The sequence below is a fragment of the Camellia sinensis genome, chromosome 9, assembly GCF_055761805.1.
Source record: "Camellia sinensis isolate YWXY chromosome 9, ASM5576180v1, whole genome shotgun sequence".
Classification (NCBI taxonomy): domain Eukaryota; kingdom Viridiplantae; phylum Streptophyta; class Magnoliopsida; order Ericales; family Theaceae; genus Camellia; species Camellia sinensis.
This window is the reverse complement of record NC_138969.1, coordinates 169,314,554-169,341,992: the sequence shown is the minus strand read 5'-3', so window position 1 is coordinate 169,341,992 and position 27,439 is coordinate 169,314,554. Positions and strand designations below refer to the sequence as shown.

At 39.2% G+C, this 27,439-nt stretch overlaps 1 protein-coding gene across 25 annotated transcripts in view; it reads left to right on the top strand.

Annotated features, from left to right (window-relative positions):
* The first annotated feature begins 8,612 nt into the window (after positions 1-8,612).
* The window catches only part of LOC114311624 (transcription initiation factor TFIID subunit 5), a 34,602-nt gene continuing 15,775 nt past the window's right edge, over positions 8,613-27,439 (top strand). For 5 of the 25 annotated variants that reach the window (XR_014340584.1, XR_014340585.1, XR_014340586.1 and 2 more), the window contains exons 1-4: positions 10,167-10,298; positions 10,673-10,760; positions 10,880-10,986; positions 13,341-13,413. Coding sequence is in view for 4 of the 25 variants with exons in the window: in XM_082887990.1 (XP_082744116.1) it covers positions 10,266-10,298; positions 10,673-10,760; positions 10,880-10,986; positions 13,341-13,413 (301 nt within the window). In the remaining 21 variants the exon portion in view is untranslated. Of the gene's footprint in view, positions 9,037-9,152; positions 9,239-9,369; positions 9,464-10,125; positions 10,299-10,672; positions 10,761-10,879; positions 10,987-11,062; positions 11,174-13,340; positions 13,414-27,439 lie in introns of those variants that run through there. The other 20 variants (XR_014340591.1, XR_014340590.1, XR_014340597.1 and 17 more) reach the window with 18 other exon arrangements.

Here is a 27,439-nt window from a genome sequence, read left to right as displayed (position 1 = left end):
TTTTTGCATACAGACTGTCACAGCTCATTGGACATTGTTTATTTACTGTATTGGCTTCCGCCAGCCCCTGTACTCTGTCTTACTGTACTACTGTTAAGTAGGCCTTTGGTAATCTCGGATTACTGGCCAGTTACGGTGCTAAACCCATAAGGGCGGGTTTGGGTCGTGACAATTATGAATAAAATTATACGCACCAATTGGTACATCTGTTAACAGATGATAAGACATAATTTCAGAAGTTTTGGATTTTTGTAGTTTGTATATTAGTATACTAATTAGTATATCAATTAATACATATAGCACTCTTGTTGAATTATTAGTTTGTATTCAAACTTTTCAACTCATTTGACCATAAGGCTACATATAGTCCATGATGATACAGCGTGTTCCGAATAGAACGGGTTGGACTAATCCACGCTTCCTGAACCAGTGTCCGAATGACCAAGCCCACCAGAAGACCTGCACAAGAGTTCAACAGGGAACGGGGAGTCCCCCAGCGAACCGTCCGACGAGCAAGTTAGAAAGAGAAGTGGAATGTAGAGATAGATTAGAGATAGAAAGCTTAACCTTCTTCTTGTCTTCGACGTCTGCTTATATCCTCTGGTAATCATTTCGTTGTCCCTTCCGACCTGCCATCTTGGCTGAAAGTCCATGCTCTAGCTTGCCTTGTTCATGGTGAGGCCGTTCTGTCTCGACGGGGAGGGCTTATCGCAATAAATGCTGTAAGGACCTTCATTAATGGCTGATGTGCAGTGTAATAACTTTGCAGGATCTTTGTCTGCTTATGTGGCTTGTCCTTCGCTTGCCACGTGTCTAGATGTCATTGGTTCTTGATGCCATGTTGAGCTCCAGCAACGCTGGGCTTTAGTATTTGAATTACGTATTGGGCCCTAAATGGTGGGCTATAACCTTTATGGGCTTGCCCATGTCAGTCCACATAATTCTAAGGAATAAAGAAATTGGACCTACCATATTAACCAAGACAGTTGACAGTGATCACTTCCCTCCTTTGGTTCTTTGGAATCTGATATTTAACTCCAATGACACAAGCCAGGTCAAAGAAAATAATCTCAAAAGAAAAAAATAAAATTGTATGGGCAAATTACAATTACCTCACATGACAATTATCCAAAATATAATTGGTTCTCATCATTTGTGTGCTTTTTATGTAAGTGTTCAGAATAAAAATTAAATGTTTTGACTCAATTTCTCAACAAAAATTAATAATCCAAATATCAAGAGTTTTGTTCAAATAATTGACATTTGAAGCACAAAATAATATAAATTGAAAATAAAATATTTATTGCATGCCAATCACCTTGTTTGGTTCCATTATCCTGAATTTAATTTTTGCAAAATTATTTTTTTTGTTTTTCTTTTTTTTAGTGAATTTTTTTAATATTTTAAGCAATTTTTTTTTTAGATACACTTAATACAAATACAATTAAAAGTATAATATTTGTGAATTTTTTAAAAAAGACTAATAATAATATCAAAAATAAAAATAAAAATAAAAATTCAGCATTTTTTCATATTCTTGTGTATTTATTGATTTTTTAAAAAATATTGTACATTTTATGTACATCTAGGCTATAGGTACACCTAAAAAGTAAAAAATTCACCAGAATTAAAAAAAAAATTAAGAAAAATAAAAAATTTAAATTTTCATAAAATTAAATTCAAAAAACCAAAATTACCAAAATGCACCCTCTCAAAATTATACCATTTTAACCATTAATCAAATTACCAAAATAACCAGACTTTAACCCTAACTCCGGCCACCCCCTCTAGCTCTGACGACCTCTGGTCATCCCGGCTACCGGTTTGCAGAACTCCAATGACTTCTTCCTAGCTCTGGCCACTCCTTCCCACCACCGCCATTGCCTAGACTCTCCAATAATGCCACCACCATCACAACATCATCCATTTCTCTCTCCCTTCTTTTTACCCTTTGTTTACTTTGTTGTTGTATGGGTTGATTTGAGAGATGAAGAAACTATGTTTGATGAAATGGTTGAGAGTGACACTGTGTAATGGAGATATATAAGAGTTCTTTCATCAATTATTATTGGGGTGATTCACAATGCATATAAGGGCCATGTTTGGTTTGTATTTGTGAAACAATTTTGACTCACTTTCTAGACTTAACAATGTGTTAAGAAGATGATTAGTTGATAACCAATTATCCTGCTGACATATCACTGGGCCTAAAAAATAGACTTGTATATCATTTTCCTTTTGAAAAATAATTTTTTGGAAAGAATTTACAAAATTTGAAATTTTGTTTGGTTGTATGTTTTGAAAATAGTTTTGGAATTTTAGAATTTGACCTGTTTGGAAAGATGGTTTTGACTACAATTGCCAATAAAGACAAAACAGTCAATAAGACAAAATGTCACATCAGAACTATAATTATTTTATTTTTTCTCTCATAAAAATTAAATCAACTCCAAAAATGCCAATTATCTTTCCAAACATAACCTTTTTAGCCAAGATAAAATAGCCAAAAAGTTAAATAACCAACTAAAATAGCCAAGTTCCCAAATGAGCCCTTATAACGCCCTCAAATAATTAACATTTGATAATCTGTATTAACTCATCAATCATGCTTAATTCTCATAATTATAATCCTTCACAATTGAATAACTACAAGGTTCCCATCCATTAGGTAATGACAATATATAGAATTATAATCTTTCAAATACCCTCAAATCTCTGTATTTGTATTCTTATAGATTTACAAAAGATACATCACATGCAATTAATACATTCACAATTCCTAGAACATGAATTTATAACATGTGATAAGAGGAAGTAAGAAACGAACACATAAATAATGCCTCATGGGTATTTAGTTCCAAAGCGTAAGTCCGGTTACAGATAAATGTATTAGCCCTTGGCTTGACAAAAACAAAATACAAGTAAATGAGCCTCATGCCCCATAAAGTCCTCCATGTACTTACTTCGTCTAGATCACAACATCTTTACCTGCAAGTTGTTCCACTAGGGGTGAGCATAAAGTCTAGTAAAGAAACATCCACAAAGTATATACATTTTAAGCAATCTCAAGAGATGGATGCATATGTCATGCCATTCTAAAAAATGTAAGTTTTCTCATTTGAAAATCTCATGCAAGATGCTTGTAACGCCCCAAAAATCGGGAATATCAGAGAATATATTAACAAATAAATACATGGTTTATCTAAGATTACAAAGTAAGAAACGTCACTAATAAGTCATTTGATTAATAACCAAGTAAGATCCTAGAAAGGTTGGAGGAGTCAATACAGCCTCCTTTCTAAGTCCAACCACCTTAGATAGCAAAGCTATCCTTTTGACAGCTATTAAATTAACACAATGTCTACATGAGTTGACGATAAAAAAAGAATAGGTAGTATAAAAGATATGTATAGATATATAATAATTACAAAATCATGTCTTAAATACAACATGGGATCTATCACTTACAATCTCAAAACATGTTTACAAACTAGTTTCTAATCCTCCTGGGGTAGCCGTACATTCTCAAATGCTTCAGTTTCGTCTTCGACTGGTCTAATAGTCTTCAATACCTGGCATAAAATGCCACGAGTTTTGAATGCCTAGTAAACGCACACACACCCCATTCTTTCTTCCCAGTTCAATACACAACAACATTCTTTAAAAAAAAATAGAGGAAATGATCATGGCATTTAAGTTCATGGCACAGATTATGTGGTTAGTTGTTAGTAGTCTAGAAATCCCCCAAAGAGATTTCATCCTTCCAACTCCAAGAATTGGACGCGGATTATTCGGTATGCCCCCTTTTTTGCTGCGTTGTTGCAGACCTTACCTCGAATGCCTACCAACGGTTATATACAGCGTAGCGCCAACCGCAAGGCCTCAAAACAGATGGTAATGATGGGCCTTGCCCAAATCCCTCCTTACACCGAACTACCTAGGGTCCAAATACAACCGCTCTATTCAAGGATTATGAAACAACCACTTGCGCAAGATTTAACTTACCAAAGGGAACGCATCCTACTAACCAATAACTTCTTCTCATAATAATAATCGGGTGATCGAAACCCCATTAACCACCCCATTAAGGTTTTCATTAGATTAATCGTTGTAATTAGTTAGTACAAGCGAGAAGGAAAATAAATTTGCGTAAGTGTAAGCATCATCAAAGGACAAAAAAATACATAATCACGACATGTATAATATCATACCAAGACATGATTATATATAAGTAAGCACATTCATAAAGTCAAGAGCACGAAACATCAATGTAAACAAAATTTCCAGATTCAAAGTCATTTAAAGATCAAGATTAAAAGAACCATTTTAGATTTTTCCCAAACCTAGCCTTCCTATGGTTCGTAGAGAATTTTATTTAGTTTTCAGAGCATTTTTCAGAAAAGGAATAGATTTTCCAAATTTTTAGTTATTTCAAAAATACTCCAGCTTTGTCTAGATTCATCGACTGTTACTAAAATCGGATGTTATCTCAAACCGCTGACTCTTTTTCAATGAAACCAATTTTCCTTGAAATATAACTCCTTAAAGAATATTTTGACATAAAAATGAGGTCCAAAATATTTTTTTACATTTTTCTATAAGTTTCCAAAGTTGGCTGTAAAATAGATTTTTCTAGCACAGTTTTTGAAATAAGAAAGTTGGTGAGAAAAGAGGTCAACTAAGGGAAATTTTCCAATTCTCTTGTGATGAAAACATGCTAAATAATATGTATTAAACTCATAAATTTAAGGTGAAGGTGTGCCTTTGGAAATTTTGAGAAATTGATATGGAAAAAGGTAGTCTTATACTGATTATGAGAAATACAAGAAGAGTAGAACCAAGGCTCAACTCCTTTACAAGAATACCATCAAAACACATCTAAAATGAATGTTTAAAACTTATAAGAGCATGTATTTGTAAGGAAAAATAAGAGAGAGTTGTGTTGTGGCTTACTTAAAGCTTGTTGGAATTGCTAGTAAACTTCTCTTCCTCTCCTATCTTCCATCAATCTCACCCTCCTGCCTCTCTTTCTCTCAGCCGAATATAGTGTGCGTGTGTGTGTGTGTGTGTATTCTTGTATGGAAAATGCTAAGGGAAGGGTTGCTTTTATAGAAAAATTGGTGTGAAAGATCCAAAATGCCCTATGGTTGGAATTGAATGGGATGTTTTGGATTTAGTTTGAATCCAATGAAATAGTGGAAGTTTAGAGGCCTTAATTAGGTTCCTAAACATGATCTAATTAGGGTTTTCCTCCGAATCAAACCAACCTAGTTATATATGTACATATATATATATATATATATAAAAGTTTGTACCAAGTCAAAGATATTTTCCACAATTTATGCGAACTTGTCTCAAAAGTACATTCATCATATCTATATAGGTAATGGTTGGCCCTAGACGGTTATTTGAGGGACTTATTTTATTATTTATTTGTATACAAATGTTGGAAATTGTAAAGTATGGTGTATAAAATAGATTTTAGGGTACAAGTGTATATATATAATGGTACTTGTTTGGTGTCAATTTTGTTATTTAATAAAAATGTGAGGGCTTTGGATTTAATTTATGAATTGGAACATTTATTTTAGCATAGAATTAAATTAAATTAGGGTTATAGAATCTAATTTGGTTTGGATTTCTTGTTTCGAATAAAAAGGCGATCAACCGATGAACGTGATAAGGATCGAAAAAACCTAGGGTTTTCAAGTGGTAATTCCATATTTAGGAAGTCAATTAATCAATATTAGGGTATTAAAATTGATTCCTAAGTTACCCAAATCAATTAGGGTTTGTGAGTTTTCAATTGGCGCGTGTTTTCGACTCTATAGCTAAAATTGAAGACAAATAAGGAATCAAGGATCTCTATTGAAATAATTCAAAAATAAGGGTCAAAATAAAATTACAGAGGTTAGGGGCCTCATAGTTAAATAAGTAATATTAGTGTGTAAAAATGATTACTAAGCTATCGGGGTTGATTTGTTTTTCTACGGATTTATTCGCGATGCGTCTTCGATTCTAGGGTTAAATTTGTGAATAAACGAAGAACTAATGGCTTTATTATAATAATTCAAAATTTAGGGACTTAATAGGGCTTACAAAAGTTAGGGTCTCACAATGCTCATTTGAAAACATAATTAATCCAATGATTTCAATATATAATCAAGGGATGGTAAATATGGCTTACCTAAGTCCTAGATTGGTGTTTGCAAGTAGGCATATCAAGTACTACCAATGCCACTTTACTAGCTCCTAACTGGAAAGAAATTGGAACCTACTTTGCTCATGTTTCTAGATTTTCACCAGGTCAACTACAAGAAAAGTGGGCTTAAAAGACGGAACTTTTTGGACGGTACAACTTGTCGTCGCAAAAAAATGCGACTTTTTGAGACGGCACAACTTGCCGTCGCAAAAAAATGTGACTTTTTGAGACGACACAACTTGCCAACGTGAAAAATGTGACTGTTTGAGACGGTACAACTTGCCGACGCGAAAAATGTGACTTTTTGCGACGACACAACTTGCTGTCACAAAAAAATAGAGTATTTGCGACTGCAGAAATTGCTGTCGCAAAAAAAAATAGAGTTTTTGCGACGGCACCAGCTGCAATCGCAAAAAAAAAAAAAAAAAAAGTTTTTTGCGACTGTAATAGGTACCGTTGCAAAAAAAAAAGTAAATATATATATTGTGGCTTTGAGACGACTTCATATATATATAGTCTCAAAATGATTTAAATAAATGGAACAGTATTTTTCTGTCACAAAAAAAAATTAAAAAAACGACGTCGTCTTACTCTTTTGATATAACATTTCTCTTTTCACCCATTTTTTCATCTTCCTGTCTCTCTGTCTCTATCTCTGTCTCTCTTCTCTTTCTCTCTCTCACTCATCACTCTTCTCTGTCTGTCTGTCTCTCTCTTTCTCTCTGTGTCTCCGTCTCTGTCTCTCTTCTCTTTCTCTCTCTCACTCATCACTCTTCTTTGTCTGTCTGTCTCTCTCTTTCTCTTTGTGTCTCTGTCTCTATCTTTCTTCTCTTTCTCTCTCCCACTCATCACTCTTCTCTGTCTGTCTCTTTCTCTTTGTGTCTCTGTCTCTGTCTCTCTTCTCTTTCTCTCTCTCACTCATCACTCTTCTCTGTCTGTTTGTCTGTCTCTCTCTTTCTCTTTGTGTCTTTCGCCCATCTCTCTTCTCTCTATCTCTATCTCTCTCACACTTATCACTCTTCTCTGTCTGTCTGTCTGTCTCTTTCTCTCTGTGTCTCTCGCCCATCTCTCTTCTCTCTATCTCGCTCATCTCTATTCTCGCTCTCTCACTCATCTCTCTCTGTCTCTGTCTCGTTTATCTCTTTTCGATCTTTTCTCTCTCCCTCTCTCTCTCTCTTTCTCTCTTTTTCTCTCTCTCTCATCTTTTGTTTCTCTCTTTTTTTTCTCTCTCTCTATCTCTCTCGTTCATCTCTCTTCTCTTTCTGTCTTTTTTTTTCTATGTCTCTCTCTCATTAATCTCTTTTCGCTTTTTTTTTTCTCTTTTTGTTTATCTCTTGCTCATCTCTTGTTTCTCTCTGTTTTTATGTCTCTCTCTATCTCTTTCTCTCTCTGTCTTTCGCTCTCTCTCTCACTCTCACTCATCACTCTTCTCTCTCTCTGTCTGCCTGTCTGTTTATCTGCCTGTCTGTCTCCCTCACTGTGTTCGCCTTGCTCACTATCTCTCTCATCTCTTCTCTATTTATTGAGCTCCCTCTCGATTTATCGATCCACTACAAGAAAATGCACTTTTAGCAACCACTTTGTCACTTTTTCGCTCATCACTCTGTCTCTCTCTCTGTCTCTCTATCTCTCACTCATCTCTCTCTCTTACCACCTATCTCCTCTACTACATTTACTACTACTGCAAATGCCATTCCACTACCACCACTACTACCATTGTTGCCACTCCACCTCTACGACTACCATTACTACCACCATCGCCACCACTCCACTACTACCACTCTACTATCACCACTACCACTACTATTACCATTACCTCTCCTCCACCACCGCCACTCCATCTCCTCTACCACTACCACAACTTCACCACTAATCTCCTTCGCCATCATCACCATCACCACCACCACCACCACCACCACCACCACCACCACCACCTTTACCACTACTGCCACTCCCTCTCTTCTACCACAAAATATAAGTTCTTGATTTTTAGTAACAAAAAAAAAAAAAAAAATAGACCGCAGAAAAATATTTTTCATTGATAAAAAAAAATTAACTTTATTTTAACGGAAAATATTTTTCATTAAAATATTACCCCAACTTCTACCAAATTAAAAAAAAAATTCATTAAAATAAAAATGAAACAAATAAATTTTCAACCTTAGTAACTAAACAAAAATGAAAAATAAAAAAAAAAATTCATAAACTACAAAAAAAATAAAAAAAAAGTTTTTTAACGACGACACCTCCCGTTGCAAAAAAAGTAAAGTTAAACTTTTTTAACGACGACAACTCCCGTTGCAAAAAAAAATAAAGTTAAATGGCGCCGTTTTATTATTTAAATATTCATTTATGACGAATAAAATAAAAATAAAATAATACTAGGCCTAGCCCTTTTTTTCCCATTCCCGCTCAGTTTTCCCTCCTTAACCAAAAATCCCCAATCTCAAAAATCAAAAATCCCTAATCTCTTCTTATGGCGCTCTCTCTCTCTGGCGAGCGGCGGCAGACGACTGCCAGTGGCAGGCGACGGCATCGAGCAGCGTTAAGCAATAGTGAAGATTTCTTTAAGGGAGAAAGATGGACACAGAGCAGCGTCAATCAATAGTGAAGATTTCTCTTGAACTCATAAACAGGCGCCGCTATCACTCTCATCTCATCAGTCTCACTCTCTCGTTTTTCATCTGGATCGATCGGATCAACCTCGTAAGAGATCGACTCTCTCTTATCACAAGATTGATCGATTGACTTCTCTCTCTTATCGCACTGATCGAGCCTCTCGGCGAACAGACCGATTGACCTTCGAAAAAACCAATCTGCTCTGCAACTCACAGGTAAGCCTCTCTGTCTCTGACTCTCTCTTTCTCTCTCCCCGGCCTTCTCTTCATTTCTGTCTGACTCTGTTTTTTTTTGTTCATCTCTGTGTAAATTCATCAAATTCGTGATCTAGGCTACTGTGTAAATTCATCAAATGAATCAATGGCTACTGTGTAAATTCTTCATCTAGAAGAAAGGGAGGTTCTGAAGTGTTGTTAGGTCTGTAAAAACATGAATCTTGAGATTTTCATACATAAGTACATTGGATTGATTGGATATTGGTCAGTATAATTATGAATTTTTTTTTACTATGCTTATACTTGGTTGATTGGTTGTTTTGTTTTTGTCAGTATAAACATGAATCTTGAGATTGTTTTTTCACTATCCAATCAATCCCCACCGACATGCCTCACCTCTCTCAAGTCCCCGGGATTCTTTCCACTGGTATTTATCTATTTTTTTACTGTTTGGTTTGTTGGAAACACTGGGAAATTATAAAGATTGGGAAAGAAAAAAAATATTTTGATTTTTTATTTGATGGGATTCGAAATAGGTTGGCAAATAACATTCATGATTCAAACATTCATGTATTTTTATTTTTTTTCTTTTCTTCTTAGTTTTCATATTCTGATTACAGTAATTTTTAAATCAAAATTAATCTTTTATGAACCTAAATGTTTTGAAGTTAACATACAGTATGGTTTTCTGAAATGGGTTATTATTAAGAATATCAGATACAGTATTTGAAAGCAGTTTGGTTAAACATTTACTATGTTGCTTTCATTTTCTTTATTTTTAAGAATACAAAATAATTTTCAAAGACAATACCAAACAGATGATTCTAGATTTAGGAGACATTTGCTAATTGCTATAGTCTCAAAAACTTTAATGTTCTTCAATACTCAAATAATTGGAAATGATGCATAGACATGTTTGGCAGTATATTGTTGAAACTGCTACATTGGTTTTTTGTTTGTTTTCGTATTTTCACTGTTAATCTTTATTTTATAGCTAAACTGAAAGCCAGATGAAATGAAGTTTGCTCATTCTTTGTTTGCACTTATGAATCTAACTGCTTTTTGATAAACTTTGTTTACACCTTGCAGGAAATGGAGTTTTCTCATTCTTTGAGGTAGAGCAAAGTGAACCTTAAGATATGCCAGGTGATTTCTTGATTCACATTCAGTTAGCTATTAAGCCACTTGGATCGACTTTAGCTTAAGACTAAATAATTGGATTGGAGCCAATGGAAGGAAGATTGAGTTTTGGTTTTTCAAAGGTTGATGCTCTGATGTTCTTGTCTGTGTACTATAGTAGAGGACTTTTGTCCTTGTTCAACTTAGTTCTTCTGATTACAGCTAGGAGAGTCTGTTATTTGTTTAATATATGAACTAACATTGTGGTGGACTTCCTAAACACTCACCTGATTTGCTTGCCATTGCTTGGTTTCTTCGTATATGTAATCTTAGAAGTTAGAATTTTATTGGCTAGAGCCCAGTTATTGATTCAGATGGGCACCTTCTTTTAATTTTTATTTATTTATTTATTAGTAGATTAAGATGGGGCTGTACAAGGGAAAAGTAAATCATTTTAAAATAATTTAAGGGATTATCTGAAAGCTAAATGCCATTTTTCTCCCACTTTTCCCTCCAGTATTCTTATGAACTTCTGCTGCAATATTTACACAAGACACAATCCATTACAATGCTTGGGATTATTATTGAGCATATTAACTTTCAAGGTGCAGCTCCCTGCTCGTTAATTGCATGTTTTTCATCAAGATAATATTTTTTTCTACTGTATCTTGGTGTTTTAGTTAATTTTTTTCTTTTTCATTGAGCTAATAATACCTCTTTGAAGTTTCTCCTGGACAACCAAGCTCAATTTCTGATGATGAAGGTGTTACACTTGTTGGGAGTGGCCAGGATGCAGCTAATATGATAAATCAGAAAAAAATACACTGGGGGGTAAGTTACTCATATTTATGCAGTGTTTCTTAACGGAAGATTCAAAAGAATTATAGTTTATTTATTATTTGCGTAGCTGCATCTTAGTTGCACGAAGCAGGAGCGGAAGCAGTGGCGGGGGCGGGGGCGGGAGCGGGGACGCGTGAGCTGATAGAAGTTTCTTAGGTTGGGAGCGCCTCGGGGAACGGTAATATATATATATATATATATATATATTAATACACATCAGAAGTTTTTTTATAAATATTTTTTATAATAGACATTAATTATTTTATTTATTTATTATATTTTTTAAATAATATGTTATTGTTAATTTTTTTTTAATTGATATATATATTAAAAATCTATATAATAAAGCAGGACGGATTTTGAAAATATGTAAAATGTATCAGAGATACATTTCATTTTAAGGGCTCAGATCAATTGTGATACACATCAATGGTTGAGATTTTGCTTCAATTCCCGCCCAAACACTCGGTGCTCTCTCCCACTTACCCACGTCTCATCCCCCATTCCATCTTTATCTCTTCTCTGTTGCACGTCTCCCCACATTCCCTCCTTATCTCTATCTCCCTCTTTGTTCCTCTTCTTTATCTTTCGCAGAGACGCTACCTCTCTCATTCTCTCTCACCCGATCTCTGCCTCTCCCCCCACCCTCCCACTCGCTGCCTCTCCCTTTCTTCCTCCTTTTGCAAAGACGCCCTCCCGCTCGCTGCCTCTCCCCCTCCACCCAATTCCGATGATCCAACAGTCACCTCTCCCCCCACCCTTCCGCTCGCTGCCTTTCCCTCTCTACCCAATTCTGAAGATCCAACAGTTACTTCTTTCATTTGACGATCCAGATTTTCTCAAAACTTCACTGTTTTGTTGGGTTCGTCGACTGATCAGGTTGATTTATATTTCATTTTTCATTTTTTTATCATTGAGAATGTGTTTTTAACTTCTGATTAAGGGCGTATGATTGTTTATTGATGTTAAGGGTTATGGGTATTGATCTGACGAGAAAAAAATGATTCTTTGTTTGTAATTTTGTTGTGGATTTTCTCAAAACTTCACTGTTTTGTTGGGTTCATCGACTGATCAGGTTGATTTATATTTCATTTTTCATTTTTTTATCATTGAGAATGTGTTTTTAACTTCTGATTAAGGGCACATGATTGTTTATTTATGTTAAGGGTTATGGGTATTGATCTGACAGGAAAAAAATGATTCTTTGTTTGTAATTTTGTTGTGTGATCTGTTTTTTGGAAGGTTGATGCTAGGTTTGTTGGACATTCATTCTAAATGAGAAATTGATTTTATTTGGTTTAATTATCATGTTTTCTGAGTTCTGAGTTTTGAGTTCGTTTATCAAATCCCTATTTTTCTACTATTTTCTATCACTTTCTCGCGATTTCTTGGGCTGTTCTGCGTTCTCTCTATTGGGCTGTGAACAAGTTATTTTACGGTTGTGAACAGGTTATTCAAATGTTGGTTTCAGGTTATTCAAACAATTTGTTCTTTGTGGCTATCTGTTCAAACCCCAAAACAGAAGATTAATCCCAACTTCTTAGTTGAATGTTTATATAAATTTTCTGAATGTTATGACAACCAAAACTATTCCTTTAACATAAATAGAGTGATACACACAGTGATACACAGAGTGATTAATCTTCAGAATTATTTTGGGATTAATTTTCTGAATGTTTATATAAACAAACCACAAAGAAATAGGTGATGTTATGTTATGATAAACAGAGTGATAAATAAGATTAATCTTCAGAATTATGTAAAAATATTATGTTATGTCAAAGGAATACTTCAAAGTTATGTTATGTTAAAGGAATAGTTTTGGTGGATATAGCAACCATGGTTTAAAGGAATATTATGAAAATATTCAAAATTTGATTTTTTTATTTTGTATTCAAACAATCTGCCTTATTTTTACAATCTGCTTTATTTTTGTATTCAAACAATCTGCTCTATTTTTATTTTGTATATGGAAAGTATTTTTTTCCAAACTTATAATATGTTAGGTTCTTATTTTGTATTCAAAATATGTTAGCCATCAATATATAAATACAATTAATTAATTAATACCACTAAGAAATTTAATTCACAACCTTAATACAGGCTATTGCAACCAACTCCAAGGTAAGGCTATTCATGCACAATTGCATTAAGTTTGAATTGTGAAAATAAACACCAATTGGTTATTAATGTGTTATTTTTTTGTCTAATCTCTATTTAACTAGGTATAATTTCCTTCTCTTCGGCTCCACTTCCATTTGTATCATATAAATTTTGTGTGTTTCAAATAAAGACACTTGCCAACATAAAAATATTCATAAACTTAATTTTCAATTTCTTTTCAGATTTTCCCTCTGCTGCTCTCCAGCCCTGTTCTTCTTCTTCCATACCCTCGCTCCCGAAACTACTGCTCTCCAAGTAAGATCACTCTTTTCATTTTATGTGGTGACTATGTACTAGATTTTATTTGTTTATAGATTGTATACATTTTATTTGGATATAGATTGTATAGATTTTTTTTATAGATTCTATAGATTTTTTACAAAGAATTTGGATATAGATTGTATAGATTTTATTTGGATATACATTGTATAGATTTTTTTATTTATATATAGATTTTTTACAAAGAATCTGGATTGTATACATTTTGTCACGCCCCCAAACCGCCCCTAGTAGTTTGGTGTCGTGATGGCCAGTAATCCGTGATTACCGAAGGCCAACTTCCAAAATTTTAACACAATCAGAGTATGGAATACGGGGCTTACAAGTGCGGAAGCAATACATATAAATCTAATTAGTCCATAAGAGTTGTGCATAAGTTAAATGAAATGGCATACATCTTTTACATAGCTTTAATACAGAAATTAAGTACAAAATACATCTTGATCAAAAGGCTTCTCAAGCCGACATATACAAATTACACATGAAATATAAGCTAAGAAGCATGATCTTCAAGATGTCACAAAATGATGAATCCAAAACACGTCGGCAATACACTCAAAACACATCGGCAGCACATCTAGGCCTCAATGCCTTCTTGCTCATCACCTACATATATACATAGGGAGGGTGATCTTGGATACTCAGTGAATGATATTAGAAATAAAGGTTTTTGCATGATTATTATCTGAGGTTCTTTCAAAACAATAATACATAGTATAACTTCACAAATCAAGAGGCAAGTCAAGTTCGTTGGTCGGTCTTTCAAGTTCCTTGGATGTTAATAACATCTACATATTACATGGGGTGATGACATTTCAAGACAAGAGTGCAGTTGCATTATAGTCCCCTGCAACTAAGGACTTTCAAGACAAGAGTGCAGTTGCATTATAGTCCCCTGCAACTAAGGACCTTCAAGACATGTCATCAAAACAAGATAGTGTTTGATATACAAATAGGGATAATCATTCATGCTAAATCAAATACTTTTATCAAAACAAGGCAAAGCTTTAACAAGACGTTATAACATAACTTTATTAAAAATACCACTCACATAGCTCTTCAAACGTCGGGGTCGAGACAAGCCCAAGTCCTACAAACACATGGTAAGGCCTATTGAATGCACTTCTCAAAACAAATCTTATATGCATGTAATTGATCTCGGGAAAACATGCTGGAGGCCGAAACACTGTTTTACATGTCAGGAAGACATGCTGGGTACCAACCAGGTCTAAGCCGAGGTCCTACACTTCCTTGCCGAGGTGTTGTCCCCATGGCCTCATTCAAAAGCAAGGTCGGGAAAACCTGGGTTTCCCTTTGAAGAACATGAAGAACATGATGAACATGATCATGAGAAAGATGGATGCAAGTTCGTAACTTGTTACAAAATCTGGGATTTCATGTCATGAGTTCGAAAACATGGACCTGGGTACCCATACTTGAAAATCATGCAAGAACAAACACAAAAACATGGATCTAGGCATGAGCCTTCGAATCAAAACATGACTTTTCTTCAAGAACACATGAGCACTATTTTCTCTTTCTAAAACCGGACTTTAAGTCGGTGCATGGCTCACAAATCTTTTCGATCATGCAGTGCAATATCATAAACATACAGAACAACAAGAGCGGATCAAGAATCTAACCTTAGAACACGGATCTAACGGTTTGACCTCAAGAAATCAAGCTCGAAGGTTTACTTTCTCACTCTAAAGTTCTTCTTCCCCCTAGAGCTTCTCTCTCCAATTTCCAAAACAATATACAACAAATGATAGGTTCTCACACTCGGTTCTGGGTTTAGCCTTCTGCTGGGACACGTGGCGGTGACTGGTTGGATTTCCCTGAAAAGGTGGCTGACAAACCAGACAAAGCATGGGCGAAAGGGTGTTTAACAAGTAATGCGGTATGGACTCTCTGACGAGGCACTGACATCGGCCAGGAACAAGGCATCGGCAAGTAGGATGACAATGATCTCGGCTAAGAAGGACAACACTTGACTAAGCTGTGCCACACCTTGGCCTAGATGTGCCACACCTCGGTCTAGGTCGTACCAATCTAGGAGCAGGATCACTAGGGTTCAAGGGTGACATCTCGGCCTAGATGATACACATCTCGGCCTTGGTGATGAACACCTCGGCCTAGATAGTGACATCTCGGTCAGTATGCCAGGACGAAGGTAGAGGTCAATCAAAGTGGTTCCAAGATGGTTCTAGGTATAGGATGACCTCGGCTTGGGATAATCTAGGCTTGACAAGACTTAGGCGTGAGACTCCAAGGAAGGAACAAAGCATGCTCAAAACAATAGTCAAAACAAGACAAGATTCATGATTGTAACTTAACAAGACAAGGTTATGCGAGTGCTCATGAACATGACTATGACATGAATGTGGGTTGTTACAGTCTCCCCTCCTTAAAGAAGTTTGGTCCCCAAACTTAAGTTACCTTGTTCTATGAATAACTCCGGATAACGGATTTTCATTTCCTCTTCCTTTTCCCACGTGGCCTCCCTGCCATAATGCTCTTCCCATTCGATTTTTACCATCGGTATCGATTTGTATCTCAACTGCCTCATTTGTCTGTCAACAATTTTCATCGGCTTCTCCTCGTAGCCTAGGTCTTCATTAACTACAATCCCGGAATAATCTATTACATGTAGCGGGTCTCGGATATATTTCCTCAACATTGAAACATGGAACACGCTGTGGACTTGACTCAAATCTGGTGGCAGAGCAAGTCTGTAAGCAACGGTGTTAACCTTCTCTAGAACTTCAAAAGGCCCAATATATTGGGGTGCTAGTTTCCCCTTCTTCCCAAATCTCGAAACTCCTGTCATCGGCGAGACCTTCAGAAATACATGATCCCCAATTTCAAATTCTAGCTCCCTCCTTCTCTGGTCGGCATAACTCTTCTGTCGACTCTGCGCGGTTTTAATCATCTGATGAATGAGTTTAATCTTTTCCGTTGTCATTTGAACCAACTCGGGGCCAATTAGAGCTTTGTCTCCTACTTCGGTCCAACATATCGGCGACCTGCACTCCCTTCCATACAGAGCTTCGTACGGCGCCATGCCAATGCTAGCTTGGTAACTGTTGTTGTATGCGAACTCTACTAATGGCAGATGCGATTCCCAATTCCCCTGGAAATCCAATACACACAACCTGAGCATATCCTCGAGTGTCTGAATCGTTCTTTCTGTTTGTCCGTCGGTCTGGGGGTGGAAAGCCGTGCTAAACCTCAACTCGGTTCCCAAGGCTCCTTGTAGACTCTGCCAGAATCTAGAAACGAACTTCGGATCTCGGTCTGACACAATAGACATCGGCACACCGTGAAGTCTAACGATCTCATTCATATACAATTCGGCGAGTTGATCGGCATTGAATGTAGTCTTGACGGGCAAAAAGTGTGCTGACTTAGTAAATCTATCAACTATGACCCAAATTGAGTTCATACCTCTTTGCGTCCTCAGCAAACCTACTACGAAATCCATGGAGATATGTTCCCACTTCCACTCAGGAATTGACAGGGGCTGAAGAAGTCCTACCGGTCTTTGGTGTTCTGCCTTCACTTGCTGACAACACAGACACTGAAATACAAACTCGGCTATCTCTCTTTTCATGTTTGGCCACCAGAAGGTCCGCTTTACATCTCGATACATCTTGGTGCTCCCTGGATGAATGGAAAACTTGGAGTTATGGGCTTCCTGTAAAATCTTCCTTTTTAACTCTGGGACGTCGGCCACGCACAATCTTCCTTCAAACTTAAGCACTTGATTTTCTACGGTGTATCCTGACCTCGGCTTGGTGACGAATTCATCAATTACCTTCTTGAGGAATTTATCCTCTATCTGTCTAGTCTTCACTTCCTCAATGATGGTCGGTTCCACTGAGATCACTGTCAGGCACGCCAAACTTCCAACTACCTTCCTGTTCAATGCGTCGGCTACGGAGTTTGCCTTACCTGGATGATACTGAATCTGCATGTCATAGTCCTTCAATAGCTCAAGCCATCTTCTCTGCCTCATGTTCAACTCTTTTTGGGTGAACAAGTACTTCAGACTCTTGTGGTCTGTGAAAACTTGGCAAGAAGTTCCATATAAGTAGTGACGCCATATTTTCAAAGCAAAAACCACGGCAGCTAGCTCCAAATCATGGGTAGGATAGTTCTTTTCACTGGGTTTCAGTTGACGAGATGCGTATGCTATGACTTTGCCTCCTTGCATTAACACGCAACCCAAACCTTTGTGCGAAGCATCACTGTAAATCTGAAATTCTTCATTACCTGATGGAAGGACAAGAACTGGTGCTGTAACTAACCTCGTCTTCAATTCCTGGAAGGCTGACTCCCTGTCATTAGTCCATTCATATGTTGCTCCCTTCTTAGTTAGTTGTGTCAGTGGTACTGCAATCCTCGAGAAGTCCTTTACAAACTTTCTGTAATACCCTGCCAAGCCCAAAAAACTACGAATCTCGGACACGTTGGTCGGCGTCGGCCAATTCACAATGGCTTCAATCTTACTGGGATCAACTGATATACCCTCTTCATCAATTACATGTCCTAAAAATGAAATGCTGGAAAGCCAAAATTCGCATTTACTCAACTTGGTGTACAACTTTTTATCTCTCAAGATTTGTAGGGCAAGCCTCAGATGGTCCTCGTGCTCACTCGCACTCCTGGAATAAATCAATATGTCGTCGATAAAAACAATTACGAATTCATCTAGATATGGCTTAAAGACTCTGTTCATCAAGTCCATGAATGCTGCAGGGGCATTGGTTACTCCGAAAGGCATTACCAAAAACTCGTAGTGGCCATATCTTGTTCGAAAAGCAGTCTTCTCGATGTCTTCGGCCTTAACCTTCAACTGATGGTAGCCCGACCTGAGGTCAATCTTGGAAAAGACTCGTGCTCCTCGTAGTTGATCAAGCAAATCATCAATCCTAGGCAATGGATACTTGTTCTTAATGGTCACCTTATTAAGTTCTCTGTAGTCGATGCAAAGGCGAAGTGTACCGTCCTTTTTCTTAACAAATAGAACGGGTGCTCCCCATGGTGAAGTGCTCGGCCTAACAAATCCCTTATCTAACAACTCTTGCAATTGCAGTTTCAATTCCCTAAGTTCAGCTGGAGCCATCCTATAGGGTGTTTTGGAGATCGGCTGTGTTCCCGACATGATGTCAACAGTAAACTCTATTTCTCTATCGGTTAAGTGGCCTGGCAATTCGTCTGGAAAGACGTTGGGGAATTCCCTAACAACGGGTACGTCGGCTAATTCCACACTTCCATTCAGATCACTTAGTATACTGCACAAATAACCCTGACACCCTTTTTGGATCAACTTATAGGCTTTCAGGGATGAGATTAAGTAAGGTGGGGGTACTACTCCTTTACCCTGGAAAATGACCTTGGCGTTGCTTGGGGTTCTCAATGTGACGCTCTTAGTAGCACAATTAATGGATGCTTGATTCGCTGCTAGCCAATCCATTCCCAATATGACATCGAAAGGGGTCATGCTTAATGGCATCAAATCAACTAACAACTCTACACCCTCAATCACAACAATACACGCCCTATAAATGGATGCAACAATCATATTTCTTCCGGATGGAGTAGACACAGATAATACATAATCAAGGGGTTCTAATTTCCTACTCAACTTCTCGGCGAATGCAGCAGATACAAATGAATGCGTAGAACCCGAATCAATCAATACGTATGCATCTTGGAAACAAATTGGAAGAGTACCTGACACCACTGCTTCGGCATTCTGGGCGTCTCCTGGTACCAATGCGAAAACTCTGCCCTGTCTCGTCTATATTCCCCCGGTGTTATTCTGTGCAGAACCTGAGGTGCTTCCGTTCCTCTTTCCATTATCAGTCCTTGTCTTCGGGCAGTCCTTCACACGATGGCCTATCTCTCCACACTCGTAGCAAGCCCCTGTCGCCCAACGGCAGATCCCAAAATGTAGCTTTCCACAACTCGCACACATCGGCTTAGCATTGCCTTCCTGATTTGAGTTGTTGGAACTGTCCACCTTAATCTTCTTCTTGGCATTGAACGGAACTCGGCGATTATCATAATTCTGTCTCTTCTTCTGACCCTCACCTGAACTCTGGTATCGGTTCAGATTAGCTTCAGCCAAAATGGCCTTGTCTAGTACTCCGGCGTATGTCGGCATATTGAGCATGTTGACCCGGTCTTGTATCGGTCCACGCAACCCGCTCTCAAACTTTCTCGCTTTCCGGTAGTCGTCATCAACCATGTGGGGCGCATACCTCGCCAATTCAGTAAAGGCACGATCATACTCTGCCACTGTCTTATTCCCTTGTGTCAGATTCTGGAATTCCGTGGTCTTTCGGTCTCGGACGCTAAGGGGAAAATGTTTGTTATAGAACAACTCCAGAAATCTGGCCCAAGTCAAACCCGGATTACTTTCTCGAACCATCATCCACCACCTGCGGGCGTCGTCGTCTAACGTGAACGCTGCCAGAGATACCTTCTGAGCGTCTGTACTGGGGAAAATTTCAAACAACTTCTCCATTTCTAAAACCCACGCCTCAGCTTTCATTGGTTCTATGCCCCCTTGGAATCTTGGCGGTTTCATTTTCTTGAACTCTCTGATTAGAGTTATCGTGTTGCTCCCATACAAAGTTTGTTGCGGAGGCACTTGCGGCATTGGAGGAGGTGGAGGCGGAGCTGCATATCGGCCATTAGTCTGTTCGGCTTGGGTAGAAGTGGTACCAGTATCCTGCGGCCTTGGTTGTCTCAGCTCGCGAACCAAGCCTTCGACTAGCCTTTCCAGTCTCTCCAATCTATCTTCGGAATGATCTCGGCCAATTGGAGGTCTACCTCTCCTCATGATGCTGGGGGTATGCAGGATGTGACACTTAAACAGAATGAACAAATGAACATATATGCAGGAGAATATAATCATGCTGATGTAACAAAATGTTCATGCCGAGATGATGCACACTTTATAAAGTAGCAAGCAATATGATGCAACCCTAAAATCATTCTAAGGGACATCCTATGCTCTTTAGGACTCAAAGTGTGTGAATAACGTACACCGAGGAACTCGGGCTCTGATACCAATCTGTCACGCCCCCAAACCGCCCCTAGTAGTTTGGTGTCGTGATGGCCAGTAATCCGTGATTACCGAAGGCCAACTTCCAAAATTTTAACACAATCAGAGTATGGAATACGGGGCTTACAAGTGCGGAAGCAATACATATAAATCTAATTAGTCCATAAGAGCTGTGCATAAGTTAAATGAAATGGCATACATCTTTTACATAGCTTTAATACAGAAATTAAGTACAAAATACATCTTGATTAAAAGGCTTCTCAAGCCGACATATACAAATTACACATGAAATATAAGCTAAGAAGCATGATCTTCAAGATGTCACAAAATGATGAATCCAAAACACGTCGGTAATACACTCAAAACACATCGGCAGCACATCTAGGCCTCAATGCCTTCTTGCTCATCACCTACATATATACATAGGGAGGGTGATCTTGGATACTCAGTGAATGATATTAGAAATAAAGGTTTTTGCATGATTATTATCTGAGGTTCTTTCAAAACAATAATACATAGTATAACTTCACAAATCAAGAGGCAAGTCAAGTTCGTTGGTCGGTCTTTCAAGTTCCTTGGATGTTAATAACATCTACATATTACATGGGGTGATGACATTTCAAGACAAGAGTGCAGTTGCATTATAGTCCCCTACAACTAAGGACTTTCAAGACAAGAGTGCAGTTGCATTATAGTCCCCTGCAACTAAGGACCTTCAAGACATGTCATCAAAACAAGATAGTGTTTGATATACAAATAGGGATAATCATTCATGCTAAATCAAATACTTTTATCAAAACAAGGCAAAGCTTTAACAAGACGTTATAACATAACTTTATTAAAAATACCACTCACATAGCTCTTCAAACGTCGGGGTCGAGACAAGCCCAAGTCCTACAAACACATGGTAAGGCCTATTGAATGCACTTCTCAAAACAAATCTTATATGCATGTAATTGATCTCGGGAAAACATGCTGGAGGCCGAAACACTGTTTTACATGTCAGGAAGACATGCTGGGTACCAACCAGGTCTAAGCCGAGGTCCTACACTTCCTTGCCGAGGTGTTGTCCCCATGGCCTCATTCAAAAGCAAGGTCGGGAAAACCTGGGTTTCCCTTTGAAGAACATGAAGAACATGATGAACATGATCATGAGAAAGATGGATGCAAGTTCGTAACTTGTTACAAAATCTGGGATTTCATGTCATGAGTTCGAAAACATGGACCTGGGTACCCATACTTGAAAATCATGCAAGAACAAACACAAAAACATGGATCTAGGCATGAGCCTTCGAATCAAAACATGACTTTTCTTCAAGAACACATGAGCACTATTTTCTCTTTCTAAAACCGGACTTTAAGTCGGTGCATGGCTCACAAATCTTTTCGATCATGCAGTGCAATATCATAAACATACAGAACAACAAGAGCGGATCAAGAATCTAACCTTAGAACACGGATCTAACGGTTTGACCTCAAGAAATCAAGCTCGAAGGTTTACTTTCTCACTCTAAAGTTCTTCTTCCCCCTAGAGCTTCTCTCTCCAATTTCCAAAACAATATACAACAAATGATAGGTTCTCACACTCGGTTCTGGGTTTAGCCTTCTGCTGGGACACGTGGCGGTGACTGGTTGGATTTCCCTGAAAAGGTGGCTGACAAACCAGACAAAGCATGGGCGAAAGGGTGTTTAACAAGTAATGCGGTATGGACTCTCTGACGAGGCACTGACATCGGCCAGGAACAAGGCATCGGCAAGTAGGATGACAATGATCTCGGCTAAGAAGGACAACACTTGACTAAGCTGTGCCACACCTTGGCCTAGATGTGCCACACCTCGGTCTAGGTCGTACCAATCTAGGAGCAGGATCACTAGGGTTCAAGGGTGACATCTCGGCCTAGATGATACATATCTCGGCCTTGGTGATGAACACCTCGGCCTAGATAGTGACATCTCGGTCAGTATGCCAGGACGAAGGTAGAGGTCAATCAAAGTGGTTCCAAGATGGTTCTAGGTATAGGATGACCTCGGCTTGGGATAATCTAGGCTTGACAAGACTTAGGCGTGAGACTCCAAGGAAGGAACAAAGCATGCTCAAAACAATAGTCAAAACAAGACAAGATTCATGATTGTAACTTAACAAGACAAGGTTATGCGAGTGCTCATGAACATGACTATGACATGAATGTGGGTTGTTACAGTCTCCCCTCCTTAAAGAAGTTTGGTCCCCAAACTTAAGTTACCTTGTTCTATGAATAACTCCGGATAACGGATTTTCATTTCCTCTTCCTTTTCCCACGTGGCCTCCCTGCCATAATGCTCTTCCCATTCGATTTTTACCATCGGTATCGATTTGTATCTCAACTGCCTCATTTGTCTGTCAACAATTTTCATCGGCTTCTCCTCGTAGCCTAGGTCTTCATTAACTACAATCCCGGAATAATCTATTACATGTAGCGGGTCTCGGATATATTTCCTCAACATTGAAACATGGAACACGCTGTGGACTTGACTCAAATCTGGTGGCAGAGCAAGTCTGTAAGCAACGGTGTTAACCTTCTCTAGAATTTCAAAAGGCCCAATATATCGGGGTGCTAGTTTCCCCTTCTTCCCAAATCTCGAAACTCCTGTCATCGGCGAGACCTTCAGAAATACATGATCCCCAATTTCAAATTCTAGCTCCCTCCTTCTCTGGTCGGCATAACTCTTCTGTCGACTCTGCGCGGTTTTAATCATCTGATGAATGAGTTTAATCTTTTCCGTTGTCATTTGAACCAACTCGGGGCCAATTAGAGCTTTGTCTCCTACTTCGGTCCAACATATCGGCGACCTGCACTCCCTTCCATACAGAGCTTCGTACGGCGCCATGCCAATGCTAGCTTGGTAACTGTTGTTGTATGCGAACTCTACTAATGGCAGATGCGATTCCCAATTCCCCTGGAAATCCAATACACACAACCTGAGCATATCCTCGAGTGTCTGAATCGTTCTTTCTGTTTGTCCGTCGGTCTGGGGGTGGAAAGCCGTGCTAAACCTCAACTCGGTTCCCAAGGCTCCTTGTAGACTCTGCCAGAATCTAGAAACGAACTTCGGATCTCGGTCTGACACAATAGACATCGGCACACCGTGAAGTCTAACGATCTCATTCATATACAATTCGGCGAGTTGATCGGCATTGAATGTAGTCTTGACGGGCAAAAAGTGTGCTGACTTAGTAAATCTATCAACTATGACCCAAATTGAGTTCATACCTCTTTGCGTCCTCAGCAAACCTACTACGAAATCCATGGAGATATGTTCCCACTTCCACTCAGGAATTGACAGGGGCTGAAGAAGTCCTACCGGTCTCTGGTGTTCTGCCTTCACTTGCTGACAACACAGACACTGAAATACAAACTCGGCTATCTCTCTTTTCATGTTTGGCCACCAGAAGGTCCGCTTTACATCTCGATACATCTTGGTGCTCCCTGGATGAATGGAAAACTTGGAGTTATGGGCTTCCTGTAAAATCTTCCTTTTTAACTCTGGGACGTCGGCCACGCACAATCTTCCTTCAAACTTAAGCACTTGATTTTCTACGGTGTATCCTGACCTCGGCTTGGTGACGAATTCATCAATTACCTTCTTGAGGAATTTATCCTCTATCTGTCTGGTCTTCACTTCCTCAATGATGGTCGGTTCCACTGAGATCACTGTCAGGCACGCCAAACTTCCAACTACCTTCCTGCTCAGTGCGTCGGCTACGGAGTTTGCCTTACCTGGATGATACTGAATCTGCATGTCATAGTCCTTCAATAGCTCAAGCCATCTTCTCTGCCTCATGTTCAACTCTTTTTGGGTGAACAAGTACTTCAGACTCTTGTGGTCTGTGAAAACTTGGCAATAAGTTCCATATAAGTAGTGACGCCATATTTTCAAAGCAAAAACCACGGCAGCTAGCTCCAAATCATGGGTAGGATAGTTCTTTTCACTGGGTTTCAGTTGACGAGATGCGTATGCTATGACTTTGCCTCCTTGCATTAACACGCAACCCAAACCTTTGTGCGAAGCATCACTGTAAATCTGAAATTCTTCATTACCTGATGGAAGGACAAGAACTGGTGCTGTAACTAACCTCGTCTTCAATTCCTGGAAGGCTGACTCCCTGTCATTAGTCCATTCATATGTTGCTCCCTTCTTAGTTAGTTGTGTCAGTGGTACTGCAATCCTCGAGAAGTCCTTTACAAACTTTCTGTAATACCCTGCCAAGCCCAAAAAACTACGAATCTCGGACACGTTGGTCGGCGTCGGCCAATTCACAATGGCTTCAATCTTACTGGGATCAACTGATATACCCTCTTCATCAATTACATGTCCTAAAAATGAAATGCTGGAAAGCCAAAATTCGCATTTACTCAACTTGGTGTACAACTTTTTATCTCTCAAGATTTGTAGGGCAAGCCTCAGATGGTCCTCGTGCTCACTCGCACTCCTGGAATAAATCAATATGTCGTCGATAAAAACAATTACGAATTCATCTAGATATGGCTTAAAGACTCTGTTCATCAAGTCCATGAATGCTGCAGGGGCATTGGTTACTCCGAAAGGCATTACCAAAAACTCGTAGTGGCCATATCTTGTTCGAAAAGCAGTCTTCTCGATGTCTTCGGCCTTAACCTTCAACTGATGGTAGCCCGACCTGAGGTCAATCTTGGAAAAGACTCGTGCTCCTCGTAGTTGATCAAGCAAATCATCAATCCTAGGCAATGGATACTTGTTCTTAATGGTCACCTTATTAAGTTCTCTGTAGTCGATGCAAAGGCGAAGTGTACCGTCCTTTTTCTTAACAAATAGAACGGGTGCTCCCCATGGTGAAGTGCTCGGCCTAACAAATCCCTTATCTAACAACTCTTGCAATTGCAGTTTCAATTCCCTAAGTTCAGCTGGAGCCATCCTATAGGGTGTTTTGGAGATCGGCTGTGTTCCCGACATGATGTCAACAGTAAACTCTATTTCTCTATCGGTTAAGTGGCCTGGCAATTCGTCTGGAAAGACGTTGGGGAATTCCCTAACAACGGGTACGTCGGCTAATTCCACACTTCCATTCAGATCACTTAGTATACTGCACAAATAACCCTGACACCCTTTTTGGATCAACTTATAGGCTTTCAGGGATGAGATTAAGTAAGGTGGGGGTACTACTCCTTTACCCTGGAAAATGACCTTGGCGTTGCTTGGGGTTCTCAATGTGACGCTCTTAGTAGCACAATTAATGGATGCTTGATTCGCTGCTAGCCAATCCATTCCCAATATGACATCGAAAGGGGTCATGCTTAATGGCATCAAATCAACTAACAACTCTACACCCTCAATCACAACAATACACGCCCTATAAATGGATGCAACAATCATATTTCTTCCGGATGGAGTAGACACAGATAATACATAATCAAGGGGTTCTAATTTCCTACTCAACTTCTCGGCGAATGCAGCAGATACAAATGAATGCGTAGAACCCGAATCAATCAATACGTATGCATCTTGGAAACAAATTGGAAGAGTACCTGACACCACTGCTTCGGCATTCTGGGCGTCTCCTGGTACCAATGCGAAAACTCTGCCCTGTCTCGTCTATATTCCCCCGGTGTTATTCTGTGCAGAACCTGAGGTGCTTCCGTTCCTCTTTCCATTATCAGTCCTTGTCTTCGGGCAGTCCTTCACACGATGGCCTATCTCTCCACACTCGTAGCAAGCCCCTGTCGCCCAACGGCAGATCCCAAAATGTAGCTTTCCACAACTCGCACACATCGGCTTAGCATTGCCTTCCTGATTTGAGTTGTTGGAACTGTCCACCTTAATCTTCTTCTTGGCATTGAACGGAACTCGGCGATTATCATAATTCTGTCTCTTCTTCTGACCCTCACCTGAACTCTGGTATCGGTTCAGATTAGCTTCAGCCAAAATGGCCTTGTCTAGTACTCCGGCGTATGTCGGCATATTGAGCATGTTGACCCGGTCTTGTATCGGTCCACGCAACCCGCTCTCAAACTTTCTCGCTTTCCGGTAGTCGTCATCAACCATGTGGGGCGCATACCTCGCCAATTCAGTAAAGGCACGATCATACTCTGCCACTGTCTTATTCCCTTGTGTCAGATTCTGGAATTCCGTGGTCTTTCGGTCTCGGACGCTAAGGGGAAAATGTTTGTTATAGAACAACTCCAGAAATCTGGCCCAAGTCAAACCCGGATTACTTTCTCGAACCATCATCCACCACCTGCGGGCGTCGTCGTCTAACGTGAACGCTGCCAGAGATACCTTCTGAGCGTCTGTACTGGGGAAAATTTCAAACAACTTCTCCATTTCTAAAACCCACGCCTCAGCTTTCATTGGTTCTATGCCCCCTTGGAATCTTGGCGGTTTCATTTTCTTGAACTCTCTGATTAGAGTTATCGTGTTGCTCCCATACAAAGTTTGTTGCGGAGGCACTTGCGGCATTGGAGGAGGTGGAGGCGGAGCTGCATATCGGCCATTAGTCTGTTCGGCTTGGGTAGAAGTGGTACCAGTATCCTGCGGCCTTGGTTGTCTCAGCTCGCGAACCAAGCCTTCGACTAGCCTTTCCAGTCTCTCCAATCTATCTTCGGAATGATCTCGGCCAATTGGAGGTCTACCTCTCCTCATGATGCTGGGGGTATGCAGGATGTGACACTTAAACAGAATGAACAAATGAACATATATGCAGGAGAATATAATCATGCTGATGTAACAAAATGTTCATGCCGAGATGATGCACACTTTATAAAGTAGCAAGCAATATGATGCAACCCTAAAATCATTCTAAGGGACATCCTATGCTCTTTAGGACTCAAAGTGTGTGAATAACGTACACCGAGGAACTCGGGCTCTGATACCAATCTGTCACGCCCCCAAACCGCCCCTAGTAGTTTG